At 40.2% G+C, this 15,233-nt stretch overlaps 1 protein-coding gene across 2 annotated transcripts in view; it reads left to right on the top strand.

Moving 5' to 3' along the window:
- Positions 1-804: 804 nt before the first annotated feature.
- LOC144978744 (FMRFamide receptor-like) overlaps positions 805-15,233 on the top strand; it is a 15,067-nt gene continuing 638 nt past the window's right edge. The window contains exons 1-4 of one of the 2 annotated variants that reach the window (XM_078925176.1): positions 805-1,569; positions 9,528-9,779; positions 10,789-10,911; positions 14,486-15,233. The exon at positions 14,486-15,233 is cut by the window's right edge and continues 638 nt beyond it. In XM_078925176.1, coding sequence (XP_078781302.1) covers positions 9,553-9,779; positions 10,789-10,911; positions 14,486-15,233 — 1,098 coding nt within the window. In that variant the 5' untranslated portion in view covers positions 805-1,569; positions 9,528-9,552. Of the gene's footprint in view, positions 1,570-9,527; positions 9,780-10,109; positions 10,392-10,788; positions 10,912-14,485 lie in introns of those variants that run through there. The other variant, XM_078925177.1, reaches the window with a different exon arrangement.

The raw sequence follows: 15,233 nt of genomic DNA, 5'->3' as shown, positions 1-15,233 counted from the left end.
TCAAGGTCCTATCCTTACCGATATATTATCGTTTTTCGGTTTGGTCACATTTGAATGTGGTTTTACAGAAGGATGATGAGGATAAGCTGGAGGGAAAAAAGAACAAATAAAAGCATACTGGAAAAGCTGGAAGTCATGCCAGAGCTATTAAATGTAATCAAAAGAAGAAAACTCAGTTTTTTCGGTCATATATACGAAGCCCATGCACGCTGATGAAAGATGTGATAGAGGGGAAAATGGAGGACAAATGAAGAAGGGGAAGACCTATGCCTAGTTATATAAAAACATCTAGAATGGACAGAGATGAATGGAAGGGGGCTATAATACGATACCGTCAACAGACAAAGGGAATGGGCAGATTTTTGTCATCACAAAGTGTGGGCAGCCAACGTCAATGAGGACAACGCTGGATAGTGAGTGAAGTAATTCATGCTAGATCTAACAAATCCAGCTGTCCAGTTATGACTTGGTGAACAAAGAGGTTAGAAAAAAACAACATTGACAGCAATGAGGACGACGCTGGATAGTGAGTGAGGCCACTTGTTGTTTTGTTGGATAGATTTAATAAGGTCCACCGCAGGGGGGGGGGGGAGGACACTTGACAACAGCATCGGATAATCTAGGCCACGAACCATTTAGTGACATCATACCGTTCTTATACCGTGCATTACATTTGAATGAGACCAGGCAACATATTATTGTGTTGGGTAGATGGTGTATTGTTTTCAATGAGGTTTACAGCAGGGGACTTCACGACAATATCAGATAATCTAGACTCCGATCCACTTGACTTCATGACTCATATCGTTCGATACCGTGGGTCATATTTGAATGAGACCAGGCAACATATGGGGTAGATGGTGTATTGTTTTCAATGAGGTTTACAGCAGGGGACTTCACGACAACAGCAGATAATCTTATATTTATAACAATTTGTAAGTCTAATAACTCAAATTGATATGGGTACATCGTTGTAATGGAAGTACACTCAAAACCAACGCATAATATTCCTCATTACAACAATGTTAAATCAAGCCCATAGTTATTGTATTCGGCTATCAGACCTTCTTATATGAGCACCTAGACTGCAATCCATTTTTTACTTCATACCATTCTGATAACCGTGGGTCACATTTGCGTGAGCCCAGGTCACATATTATTTTGTTGGTAGATGGAGTGTTTTTTGGATGAGGTTCACAGCATGGGGGCTTCACGACGACAGCAGATAATCTAGACTCCGATTCATTTGACTTCATACCGTTCTGATACCGTGGGTTACATTTGAATGAGCCCAGGTCACATATTATTTTGTTGGGTAGATGGAGTGTTGTTTTCAATGAGGTCCACAACAGGGGGCTTCACGATAACTAACAGCAGATAATCTATGCATATTTGACAGCATACCGTTCTGACAAGTGGGTCACATTTAAAAGGAGACAGGCCACTTATTATTTAGTTGGGTAGATAGAGTGTTGTTTTTAATGAAGTCCATCACAACAGGAGGGCTTCACGATAACTAACAGCATATAATCACCACAGGATGAGGAAATATATAAATATAAAGAAAAGGTTTGTGAGCTGGATGGATTTCTATTCTTGCCTTGTTGTTTTGTTTTATTTTTCATCTTTATTCTGAATTAAAGGTAGGTAAAAGTATTGAATGATTATCATCATGATAAGTAGTATGTACATCATAATTATATGTTACCCACCTCCTCAAAAAGGTGTTTATATCGGTATGAACTCATGTGATGGAAATTGAATTCATATTCAAAAATAAATATGAAATTTGGAATTAATTTCTAGTCCTCGTGGTGAATTTGAATATATATTATTTCTCAAAATGTCAGGAAATCAAAGTTCGTATTTTTTATCATGTCTATTCTATAAAGACTGTTCGAGGTCCTATCCCTACATGACATATTACAGTTTTTAGACGTTTGGTCAGATTTGAATGAGGCTATGCCAACTTATTGTTTTGTTGGGCTCCGATCCATTTGACATTATACCGTTCTTATACCGTGGGTCACATTTAAACGAAGTCAGGCCACATTTCATTTAGTTGGGTAGATGGTGTGTTCTTTTCAATGAAGTCCATCACAACAGGAGGGCTTCACGATAATTAACAGCAGCAGATAATCACCACAGGATGAGGAAATATATAAATATATGACCCCCCGTCTCAAAGCGGTATTATGTCGGGATAGACTCGGTCAGGTAAATTTAATTTATTGCCACAAATATCTAACTTGGGTTTAATTTCTCTACGTCATGCTGGAGTATAAATACTATTTCTTGCTTTACAAAAACTTCCAAGGCCCAATTTCTCATTATTCTGTCTCTAAATTCACTTTCTGGGGTCTGAATCATCCCGACATAATACCGTTTTGAGACGGAGGGTCACATATAAAGAAAAAGTGTGTGTATTGGATGGATTTCTATTCTTATGTTGTAGCTATTTTTTGTTTCTTTGTTCTGAATTGAAGGTAGGTAAAAGTATTGCTATTCCTTCATGAATTATTTTCATAAATATAAGTATCGTGTATATGTGTTACCCGCCGCCTCAAAACAGTTTTATCTTGGACGGGTCTAGTTATATGCTTGAAATTGAGTTCATTGTCACGAGTATAAAAGCTTGGGAGTTTATTTCTATCCATTGCTTATAGTGAATAAACGGAATTTATGAAATTGCAAAGAATTCAACGTTCGTATTTTTTTATCATGTGATTTTATACACGATTTTTAGGGTCCCATCGGTGTGTGCTTATACTTCACAGGTCTGTTAACCCAAATTGTTCTGGATTGAATGTAAGTAAAAAGTATTGCTTGTCCTTAATGAACGATATTTTCATCAAGATAAGTAAAGTGTTTATTATAATGTGTTACCTGCCGCATCAAAACGGTACTATCTTGAAATGGACTAGTTATGTGATTGAAATTGAGTTTATAGCCACGAGCATAAAAACTTGGGAGTTCATTTTTTTAAATGATGATGATGATGATGATGATGATGATGATGATGATGATGATGATGATGATGATGATGATGACGACGATGATGATGATGATGATGATGATGATGATAAGGATGATGATGATGATGATAATAATAATGATGTGTATGGTGATGATGATAAGGATGATGATTATGATAGTGATGATAATGATAATCCATAAGTCCCAAGAAGTGCGTAGAATACTCGCTTCACAATCGAAGGGATCGAGATGGATCTAGGACACAATCAATATTTTTTTCTGACACCCTGTCCACCCAGCAGTGATGGGGGTAACTGGGTCTGTTAGATCTGGCGTAAAATACTTTGCGATATATCAGCGTTCTATCCTAAGGGTAGCACGTAATTGCTATTGTCCGTTCCACGCTATGGAAACCGGGATATACCCCGGCTCCATGGGCCCAATGCATCTGAAGGACTGCTAATGAATGATATAATATAATATACTTACTTATATAGCGCCCATTAATCCACTGACAAGTGCTCTATGGCGCTTAAATATATCTAAATAATGTTTAATCACTTCCCCACATTCAGTCTTTTGCAACGATCATTTATCGTGAAAACTAAAAAAAAAAAGTTGCGCTTTTATATAGCGCGATATCCACTAAACGTGCCAAAGCGCTTTACAAGGAGCCCGCTGGCCAACTGCAATACTTAACATGTAGGACGGGACATGACGCCTGTAAGGCAATATTACAATTTTTTTCCGGACAGAGACAACGCTGTTAACGGCCAGGTAAGGTCGCAGGTTCAAACACCACCACCGCCGCGAAAATTTTTATTCTCTTTGTCTTCTGGCACTTTTCTACTCACTTCATCTCTTGTTGTTACCAACATAAGTGCCTGCTCCACTCACTTTTCTGAATTAAAAATTCACCCCATATACCGGAGCATACTCAATGTTTCAATCGTTTCTATGTTATATGTTTGTGTTGAGAATATTGGTTATTAAGCTTAACTGCTGGTCAAGTACGTAACTTCGCGATGGTTTTGTGGCGAGCGAACCGGCGGTCTCCAGAAGTGGGTGAGAGAGAGCTGTAGAACTGACCTGAGTTTGATACGAATATTTTAGTATTCGTGGATAGCTCACACGGTAGAGCCACGCTCTCACCTGCCAGGCGGAGTTGTCGTACCAATAAGGTCGCAGGTTCAAACCCCACCACAGCCGCGAAAATTTTTATTCTCTATTGTCTTCTGGCACTTTTCTACTCACTTCATCTCTTGTTGTTAACGGCCAGGTACTCATTTTACACCTGGGTACGATGAGAGAATAATGAGTGGGCTAAGGAGCCTTTTCCAAGGACTCAACTATGCGCCGAGCGAGCGAGGCTCGAACCCATGACCTTCCGATCCGAAAGTGAGTGTCATACCACTAGACCACATAATAACCTCACTAAAAACAAAGGTTTCACCATTTAATACCTTTTTTCATCTCCATTTCATATTCTCTGGAGAGTTATCCTGCTTTATAAAGAATTTAATGAAATTGACGTCACTCAACTCTTTATCACTACTTTTATTTTAGGTCACCAGAGAGGGGAATTGGTCTCACCGGACGTGCACTTATTTGCAGGTCTGTTAACCCAATTCCTTATCGGGCTCATGTTTTAAACGGAAATCAAAAAAAAAAAAAAAAGACCCAAAATATTCTCCATAACAACAATGTTAAACTCGGCCCATATGCGGGTTCGGATGTCAGACCTGCATATATGTACCTGCACGTCGGTCTCATTTAATTATCTCTAATGGACTATAAAAGACGTGCATCTGATGGCAGGTCTGATAACCAAACACAATTATGGACTTAATTTACCATTTGTTGTACTGAACAATATTTTTGCGTTGGTTCGAGTGTATTTCCATTACAGCAATGAGCCCAAAACGGTTTGGGTTTATCAGACCTTCAAATAAGCTCACGTCGGTTCCAAACATTAAAGGCGACACATAGATTATACAATGTACTAGGTTTGTTTTTTGTTGGGGTTTTTTTTGTGTGATTGGGCGGGGGGTGGGGGGGGGGGGGAGGTACGACTGCAGCTATGTGGTCTATGATATGACTCGCCTCCGGATCGGAAGGTTTTGGGTTCGAGCCCCGCTCTGAGTGGCGCATAGTTGAGTCCTTGGGAAAAGTCTCTTTACTCACATTCTCTCACCTTACTCAGATGTAAAATGAGTACCTAGTCCTTAACTCTGTTGGAAAAAAATTGTTATATCGCACGTCTCGCCCTATACGCTGAGTGTTGCTAGGGATCTCTTGTAAAGCGCTTTGAGCACGTTTAGTGGATATTGCGCTATATAAAAGCTCAATTATCAGTTATCAATTATTTTATAGATTACACATAGTTGTTTATGTGTGTGTGTGTGTGTGTGTGTGTGTGTGCGTGTGTGTGTGTGTGCTTATGAGAGCGGAACTTGTGAGAATTTTACTTGACCGCGTACTATCAATAATTATGTTGAAACCTCTTGTTGATGTCACTCAAGAGGCCAATTATATAAAAGCTGTGACTGTTACTGGTATAGTTAAATATTTAATGGACACGAACAGCATTCCATAATGTACATTTTCTGAGCAATGCTTATAAGGCGTAGCGAAATAATATTTTTCTAAATGTTGATATGTAAGTACTCTCAGAACATTCGGGTGAGTGATAAACCTGTTAGTTTTTTTTTTTTTTTTTTTGTTTTTGTGTGTGTGTGTGTGTGTGTTTTTTTTTTTTTTTTGACGGTTGTTGGAAGATTGGAATTTATTGACGCCATGCATTTAGATAAAATACTCACACCTATAATGTTATTTGGAATTGATATTGACTTCCGGCTAAAGTTTGACTTGCAGATCAAGGAAATAATATGCAGGAAGGCCTCTCAACAACTAAACGTGTTGAAAATAATAGAAAGACACCTCTCCAAATGAATTAAACTATGTAACAATTTTCTATCAAATTCCAACTTTTGTCCATTTACTTGGACTTCTGTTCAAGAGCAAATACTAAGAAGATGGGGGAAAATACAAGAAAGTACTCTCAGATTTATTAACAATTGAGGACAATAAAAGATTATTATTATTATTATTATTATTATTATTATTACTATTATTATTATTATTATTATTATTATTATTATTATTATTATTATTATTATTATTATTATTATTATTATTATTATTCTCTCTGGTCGCGTAGTGTAGCAATCAGTCTCCTTCAGAGAAGGATTACAGGAGCACGACGTGAACGTTTGCTACTTGCAGTAACACCTGACCAAGTAGCACATCAGCTTCTACTGAATGGGAAACCAGCCAAGAAAGCACGAGGCCAACTAAAAGCCCTGAAACGTGAAATGGACAAAGCCCTCAAGAATAGTGAAGATCATCTTGACTCTTTTACCCTGGAGGAGCTACTAGAGGCCTTGTCCCATCTGAAGGCAGGAAAAGCATCTGGACTGGATGGAATCACAACTGAGATGATTCAACACTTTGGCCCGAGAACCCTATCCTGGCTATTGGACCTCTTCAATGTATGCGCAAGGACAAACAGGCTGCCAAGTGCATGGAGGAAAGCAAGAGTAGTCGCCCTACTGAAACCGGGGAAAGATCCAAAATCCAAGAAAAGCTATCGCCCGATTTCCCTCCTGTGCATCGCATACAAGCTATTTGAGCGAATGGTTATGTCCCGCATGTCACCCAGTCTAGACGAACAACTGTCTCCAGACCAGGCTGGATTCCGACCAGGACGGTCAACATGTGGTCAACTTCTTAACCTTACACAATTCATAGAAGATGGGTTTGAGACAAAACGGGTCACTGGCACAGTCTTCGTCGACCTCACTGCAGCCTATGACACAGTGAATCACAAGATCCTACTCCTCAAAGTGGCTAAAATGATAAAGAATAAGAAAATTGTAAATATTATCCAGTCACTTCTCGAAAACAGGCGCTTCTTTGTTGAAATGGATGGCCGGAAGAGCAGGTGGCGCACCCAGAAGAATGGTCTTCCCCAAGGATCAGTGCTAGCTCCAACACTTTTCAACATATATACAAATGATCAGCCTGAGTTCCCAAATATCCGCCGATTCATATATGCTGATGACCTATGCCTCGCAACACAGGATGTGTCCTTCCAACCAATCGAGAGCAGACTGACAAATGCCCTAGACACCCTTACAAAGTACTACACTAAAAACTCGCTGAACGCCAACCCAGGGAAAACACAAGTGTGTGCATTTCACCTCAACAACCACCAAGCCCACAAAAAACTTAACATCAAGTGGAATGGCCAGACATTAGAGTACAACTACCACCCAGTGTACCTCGGAGTGACGCTTGATCGGACTCTGTCCTTCAGAGAACACGTGAGGAAGACCAAGGCAAAAGTGTCCACGCGTAATGCCCTCCTTGGAAAGCTGGCAAACATGAACTGGGGAACTGACCCTAAAACTCTAAGGACCACAGCATTGGCCCTCAGCTACTCAACTGCGGAGTACTGCTCAGCTGTATGGGCCCGATCATGCCATGCCTCCAAGCTAGACCCCGAGCTCAACAACGCCTGCCGGATCATAACGGGCCAGCTGAGAGCAACACCATTACCACTGGTCTACCGTGCAGCAGGAATAGCCCCACCACACATCCGGAGGGAAGCTCATGCCCAAATACAAAAATACAAACAGGAAATGGACCAGAGACACCCCCTTCATGACCACAATTGCCCCAAAAGCAGGCTCAAATCAAGAAAAAGCTTCCTCACAGTAGAGAGCCTTCACCCAGACCACTCAGCATTCTTCCGCCTGGACAAATGGGTAGAATGGGACAAGACAGCAAACGATGCCCTCCAGCCCCCAACAGAAAAGCTCCCAGCAGGCACAGACCTCAAGAGAAAAGAATGGGTGGCGCTGAACAGAGCTAGAGCAAAGGTGGGAAACACCGCCACCAACCTCTTTAAATGGAAAATCTCACCGGGCATTGAATGCCCATGCGGTCACCCCAGACAGACCATGGACCACATCCTGTCCGAATGCTCGCTGGGACCTCACTGCACCAATGCTGACCTGAGGGAATGCAACCAGACTGCCCGGGACTGGCTGACTCACTGGCGCGACAAGATATGATGATGATGATTATTATTATTATTATTATTATTATTATTATTATTATTATTATTATTATTATTATTATTATTATTATTATTATTATTATTATTATTAATTACTATACCGTCACCTACGAAGAGTTATTGCCCCCCCCCCCCCTTGTAACAAAGTGAATACAAATGATGGCAAAGTATCCTCATAACGTCTCGAAAAGTTATTAACTTTCAAAGAAAGAAAATATGGTTTTAGGCAAACCAATACGGTTAAGGTCCCAAAGATCCGTTTTCTGTTCCCCTAAGCATAGTTGGTATTCATATTAACGGAGTGTAGTGTATATTCGTCCTTAAGGTCATATTCTTAAAAAGTGTCTAGACGTCCTTCAGTGCTTATGCAAATGAGGTAGAAACAGTGAGACGTGTCAATTTTTATGTATAATAATATATTAATAAAGTATTTAATTTATGTGCAAAGTATTTTTACTTATTTTTATGACGGGGATTTTATTGAGAAAATATACATTATTAATTTTTTTAATTATAATTTTTATATTTTATTGTCATTGTTACTAGGTGTTGTTTTGTATAAAAGATGTATGCATACTATGTATTTTTACCGACAATAATAATGTGTAACCTTAAACGTTCATAGTAACTTATAGTCTGATTGATAAAATTTAGTGAGAACTAATCATTAAACTGGCTGACTAAAACAATAATTCAGAAAAGTGAGTGGAGCAGGCACTTATGTTGAGTACAACAAGACATGAAGTGAGCAGGAAAGTGCCAGAGGACAATAGAGATTTAAAATGTTTGCAGCGCCGATGGGGTTTCGAACCCGCGACCTTACTTGTACGACAACTCCGCCTAGCCGGGGAGAGCAACTCCGCCTAGGGTTAAAAGCGATCTTTATTGGGATCGTGGATAGCTCATACGGTAGAGTCACGCTCTCCCCGGCCAGGCGGAGTTGTCGTACCAGTAAGGTCGCGGGTTCGAACCCCCATCGGCGCCGCGAAAATTTTTATTCTCCATTGTCTACTGGCTCTTTCCTACTCACTTCATTTCTTGTTTCTAAAAACAATAACAAACAGCTGAGTAGCGTCAGTTTCGTTCCTACTACTGCTATAGAGAATGTGATTCTCAAAGAGCATCTTGTATTTATATCTTTGGTGTTGCAAAATGTTTCCTTGATATAGATAGCATGCGCTTGGCTAAGAAGCTCACAACATTGCCATCCGGAAGTATAACGGACCAACACACAAAACTATGTGTAACCTTAAACGTTTATAGTCTGGTTGATACATTTTTAGTGATAGCTACTCATAAACGCGGATGGCAAAAAGCAATAACAATGACCCGAGTGACGTCAACTTCAATCTATCGATAGATATAACCGGCGCCATTCTTTTTTTTTTTTTCTTTATATATTTCAAAGAAAGGATCTCTAATAATTCTCGACCATGGAAACTACGGACAACGAACAAGTCTTTGTTTACGTGGTTGGATGGGCTGGCAGTACCGTGAACCTTTTGGGGTTGCTAGGCAACGTATTTACCTTGTTGGTACTGACCCGGAAAGACTTCCGTCAAAGCAACTCCACCTTGTACCTGATCGCTTTGAGCCTCTACGACACCATCTTTCTGGCCACGAACGTCATGACCGTTGGCTTTGACTGGATTTCTTATGGGTAAGTGTAAGTGTCTATGTGTCTAGGGGGCGTACTGACCGAGTGGTTAAGGCATTGCACTGTGATTCGGGAGGTCCCGGGTTCGTATTTAACACTCCAAATGGCTCATTTGGACAATACGGGTGATTCCTGTTGACACCAGCCATCCTGTTTGATGGATAATCTATATTCCTTCACGAAATGCCTCGTCGACGGGATCTTATGGTGCTGTTACGAAAGGGGGTATTTTTTATTTTTTTGTTGTTGGCTATGTGGGAAGTCCCGATAGCTCAGTTGGTAGAGCACTCCCTTCACGCGCAAATGGACCATGATCGATTCCGGGTGAAGTTGGTCTTTTTTCTGACCTCCCTTTCCTAATATTTCAAAGAAAAGATCTCTAATAATTCTCGACAATGGAAGCTACGGACAACGAACTAGTATTTATTTGCCTGGGCTGGCAGTGTAGTAAAACCTTTTGGGGTTGCTAGGCAACGCGTATACCTTGTTGGTATTGACCCGGAAAGACTTCCGTCAAAGCAACTCCACCTTGTACCTGATCGCTTTGAGCCTCTACGACACCATCTTTCTGGCCACCAACGTCATGACCGTTGGCTTTGATTGGATTTCTTATGGGTAAGTGTAAGTTTCTATGTGGGAGGTCCAGATAGCTCAGTTGGTAAAGCACTCGCTTCACATGCAGAGAGACCAAAATCGATCCGGGTCTGCAGTCGAGATATTTTTTCTGACCCCCCCCCCCCCTCCCCTCCCTATCCAACCAGCAGTGAATGGGTTGCTGAGTCTGTTAGATTTGGCGGAAAATACTTTGCGATAGAGGAGAGGGAGGGAGAGAGAGAGAGAGAGAGAGAGAGAGAGAGAGAAAGAAAGAGAGAGAAATAAAGAGAGTGAGAAGGGGTAAGAGACCGAGGGGGGGGGGGGGGGGAGAGAGAGAGAGAGAGAGAGAGAGCAGTTGCATTCTTATTTTTATACATTTTCTCCACTAAGTTTGAACTTCCTTTTTCCATCATCTCAGCTTGGACCCTTACAACGACTTCAACTTAAAGTTTACTGTCCCAGCCGGGGTCGTCCTGGACCCAATTGGGTCTCTCTTGATTTGTGGGTCTGTCTACACAACCATCGCACTCACCATTGACAGGTATGGGAACAAATCATTATGGTTAAAATTACAGAAAGAAAGAAAGAGAGAGAGAGAGAGAGAGAGAGAGAGAGAGAGAGGGAGAGAGAGAGAGAGAGAGAGAGAGAGAGTATCCCATTGGATCTATTGTAATATCTTGTTATGTAGCAATGACTATGAAAAATGTTTTTTTCTCTTTTTGAGGAAAATTTTTGTCTAAAATCCAAGCCCTATCTCCACTGAGTAAAAATGTTTTTGAATTGTGAAAATCCATTCATAAATAAACAAGTTATACAGTTTTAAAGGTGTCATTTATTTGGATGACCCGCAAAGAGGAAAAAAAAAACGCGAAAATATGGGACGCTTTTTCGGCATTTTTTTTTCGACCTTTCGTTGTATCTTGCGTAATAAGTGGATTAAAAGATTGAAACTTGAAGAGCAGATTAGGATGGTGTTTTGTAAAATACGGGAAAGGTACTCGTCATATTCATATGAAATTTTACAACCAAAAAGAAGAAATGTTCATGTATTACCTTGTTAGCGACAAAACCTCCACGCCCGGTAGTTTTAGAAATATTTTACTCCAAAGAGTAAAAATCTATTTTTAACGGTCTTCTGGTAATCGCACGAGTTTTGTCGCTTGACATAATCTAAAATGACATTTTTTCTAACTGTGTGCCAACTTTCAGTCATATTCATCGATAAACAGCGTCGTAATTAATTTTTTAAAATAGCATATACGAAACGGCTTCGTCCCATATTTTGACGCGAATTCGGGCACTCCGTGAGCGAAAAAGAGACCCAAAGATTTGTGCGGGATAGTCATTGCTATGTTATGTCTAAAACACCATAACATTCGCCATTCGTTGGAGAAAGAAAGAAAAAGAGAGAGAGAGAGAGAGAGAGAGAGAGAGAGAGGGGGGGGGAGAGAGAGAGAGAGAGAGAGAGAGAGAGAGAGAGAGAGAGAGAGAGAGAATATCCCATTGGATCTATTGTAATATGTTGTTATGTCTAAAACACCATAACATTCGCCAGTAATAGGTAAGAGTTGGAGAAAGAAAGAAAGAAAGAAAGAGAGAGAGAGAGAGAGAGAGAGAGAGAGAGAGAGAGAGAGAGAGAGAGAGAGAGAGAGAGGGTCTGTCTTAATTTGAATTTCTGTCTAAAGTTGTGGGTCTGCCTAAATTTGTGGGTCTATCTACTTTTTTTTATGGGCCTTTCTACATTTATTGTGGGTCTGCCCATATTTGTGGGTCTATCTATTTATATGGGTCTGTCTTCTTTGAGGTGGGTGTATCCAGTGGCGTAGGGCCTTAAAGGCTATTAAGGCTAAGCCACAGGTCGTCATTGTCTTGAAAGTATGTAAGAATTTAACAATAAAAAGTCACACTTTTAATTTTTCTGTTTCACAAACAATGAAATTCATCGTTGACCTGGTGTTAAAAAACCCTTACAGAGCCTCAAAACTTGAACCAATCACACCGCTTTGAATTTACTACAGCTCGAGTTGTACTCGTGCCCCTGACCAATCAGTACAGCGTGTGGCTTTAAAGGTGGAGAAGGCTTCCAGCCATATTCCCACGGTACAACCAGGCGATGCATTTCACGTTTGCCGTGTGCTATGACTGAAGGCATCAAGAGGCATCTTGGACGTTGAACTGAGTCATTGTGGCTTTCTTACTCGCAGCCACACACAATGACCTAATTGTTCCATTAATGACAATCGTGTTGTACCTGTTACCCATCCCTCTTCGAGGCGTGTCAGGCATGTGATATTGAATTCCCCATTGTCCCTTTTAACTTGAGTGTGTTAATCTGATGTGTGCAGTGTTTGTTTTTAAAATGTTAATTAATTGCTATTAAGTGTGATGAATCACGTTGATTATCTGTTGATTATCAATACCAGTTCTTTGAATAGGGAAAATAAACTTTTAATTAAAAGTATCGGTCCCCATCAACCAAACGATTTTGTACTCACCATTAAAGACGGGAAACAGAATCGGTCATTTAATTTGATAAAGATTGGTATAGTCGTTTTCCTTGGCTATCGGTGAGAATAGAAAATAAGAGTTTATTTCCTTTTAATTGTATTTTGTTTGGTGATAACAGCAATACAGAATTGTCTTGGACAAGAAGTGGATTTACCTGTTTGAAAAATTTAACACATAGAGCATTGAACCATCAGAAGTCTAACTTACATTAAAATATCACCACTAGATTGAAAACCGTTGGTACTCTTCACATAGGTGCACAAATTGACAGTGGCTATCGCTTATCTTTAGCCAGGCATGATGAACAAGTTACAAAGAACATACAAATTTTGGTAAAATAATTGAGTGCATCAAATTCTCTCTCTCTCTCTCTCTCTCTCTCTCTCTCTCTCTCTATATATATATATATATATATATATATATATATATATATATATATATATATATATATATATATATATGCGACAACTGACAACCCATCTCAAATCCAGCCCCATGCTCCTAAATGACCAGGCTACGCCGCTGGGTGTATCTATTTTTTTTTTTTAGTCTGTCTACATGTGCAGGTCTGACTAATTTGAGGGTCTGTCTATATTTGTGGGTCTTACTAATTTTAGGGGTCTGTCTACATTTGTGGGTCTGACAACATTGAGGATTTGTCCATATATTTGTGGGTTTATCTACTTTTATGGGTCTTTCTACATGGGTCTGTTTACACCACCATCATACTCACCATCGATAAGAAGGGGATCGAAGGCAATTTCAAATGAGAGATAGAGATGAATAGAAGGGGGAGAGAGAAAGAAAGAGAGAGATAGATAGATAAAGAGAGAGAGAGAGAGAGAGAGAGAGAGAGAGAGAGAGAGAGAGAGAGAGTAAGGGGTCTGTCTTGATTTGTAGGTCTGTCTACACAACTATCGCAATCACCATCGAGGGATATTTGAGAAAATGTGACTAACTGACTTCAAAACGATATTATGATGGGGTGGTTTAGATGCTAAAAATTGAATTTATAACCACCAGAATTAAGTGTATACGTGCTATTATTGAGGACAACATATACAATATTATATGTCGTTGATTATGATAAAATTTAAAACCTCTGAAAGAGACAATCTATGCACTACCAATCCAAAAAGTACAGTTTCAAATTTCTTTTCCAGCCTTATTTGATTGATATTTGAAGTAAAAGTATTCTAATCTACGGGGTTATGTGGTCTTGTGGTATGACACTCGCTTTCGGACCGGACGGTCCTGGGTTCGAGCCTTGATCGGCGCATAGTTGAGTCCTTGGAAAAGGCTCTTTACACACATTTTCTCACCGTACCAAGGTGTAAAATAAGTACATGGCCGTTAGCAGCGTTGTATTTGTAATATCGCCTAACAGGCGTCATGTCTCGTTCTACATGTTACGTGTTACTGTTGGTCAGGGACCCTTTGTAAAAGCGCTTTGAGAACGTTTAGTGGATATTGCACAGTATAAAAGCTCAAGTTTTTTGTTTTTTTTTTGTTGTGTTTTTTAGTCAATCTCTTTTATGGGCTTTTTTTCATCATTCAGCAGTTATAATATAACATGTTATCACTTCATCCATGTTTGTTTCCACCAGATGCATAGCGGTGACGAAGCCATTACAATGGCCTAGCATCTGCACACGCCACCGGGTCAAGGTCACTATAGCCATCGTGTTTATTTGGTCTACAATCTACAACATCCCGTTCATGTTAGAATTCGAATACCACGACGTCTTCATCTCAGCTCTAAACAAAAGCTATCTCCTCAGCAAAGACACGGAATACAGTCGCACACATTTCCACACCGAAGTCTTTTTGGACTACATCGTACCAATAGTGACAATGGCCATCCCAATAGTCGCCATTGTTATTCCAAACGGTGTTATTCTAGTTGCTTTAAAGCGTCAGCAGCGGAACATGGAAAGTTCAAGGTCGTCAGCAGACCCCCAGTCGTCTTCAAGTAGATCAAATCGTCTAACAGCACAGGTTTTATTCATTTCTGGTTGTACTCTCGTGTCTCGAATTTTCCACAGCGCGTCTTATATTGTGATGGATGACGTTTACTACATCAACATGTGCTCCTACACTTGCGCATGCGTCGTAGCTACGACTGCGCTAATGGTTAATTTGAACGCTGCGGTAAATTTCGTCTGCTACTGCCTGTTCGGTGAAAAGTTTAGATCTGCCTTTGTTCAGACTATCTGCGCCTGTGTTGGAAGGGGCAAAGGTCACAGAACTAACAACTCGACGAGAACGGGAACACAGCGTATTTTCAGCACACCTGTCAATGCAACAACTTCGATGAGAGTTCGTGACTCTCCAAAACATGAAGGGGGAGAGGTG

This window comes from Berghia stephanieae, chromosome 8, assembly GCF_034508935.2.
Source record: "Berghia stephanieae isolate SIO BIC M18660-M18661 chromosome 8, UCSD_Bste_1.3, whole genome shotgun sequence".
NCBI lineage: Eukaryota > Metazoa > Mollusca > Gastropoda > Nudibranchia > Aeolidiidae > Berghia > Berghia stephanieae.
Note: the sequence above shows the minus strand (reverse complement) of the source record. Positions and strands in the feature narration are given on the sequence as shown.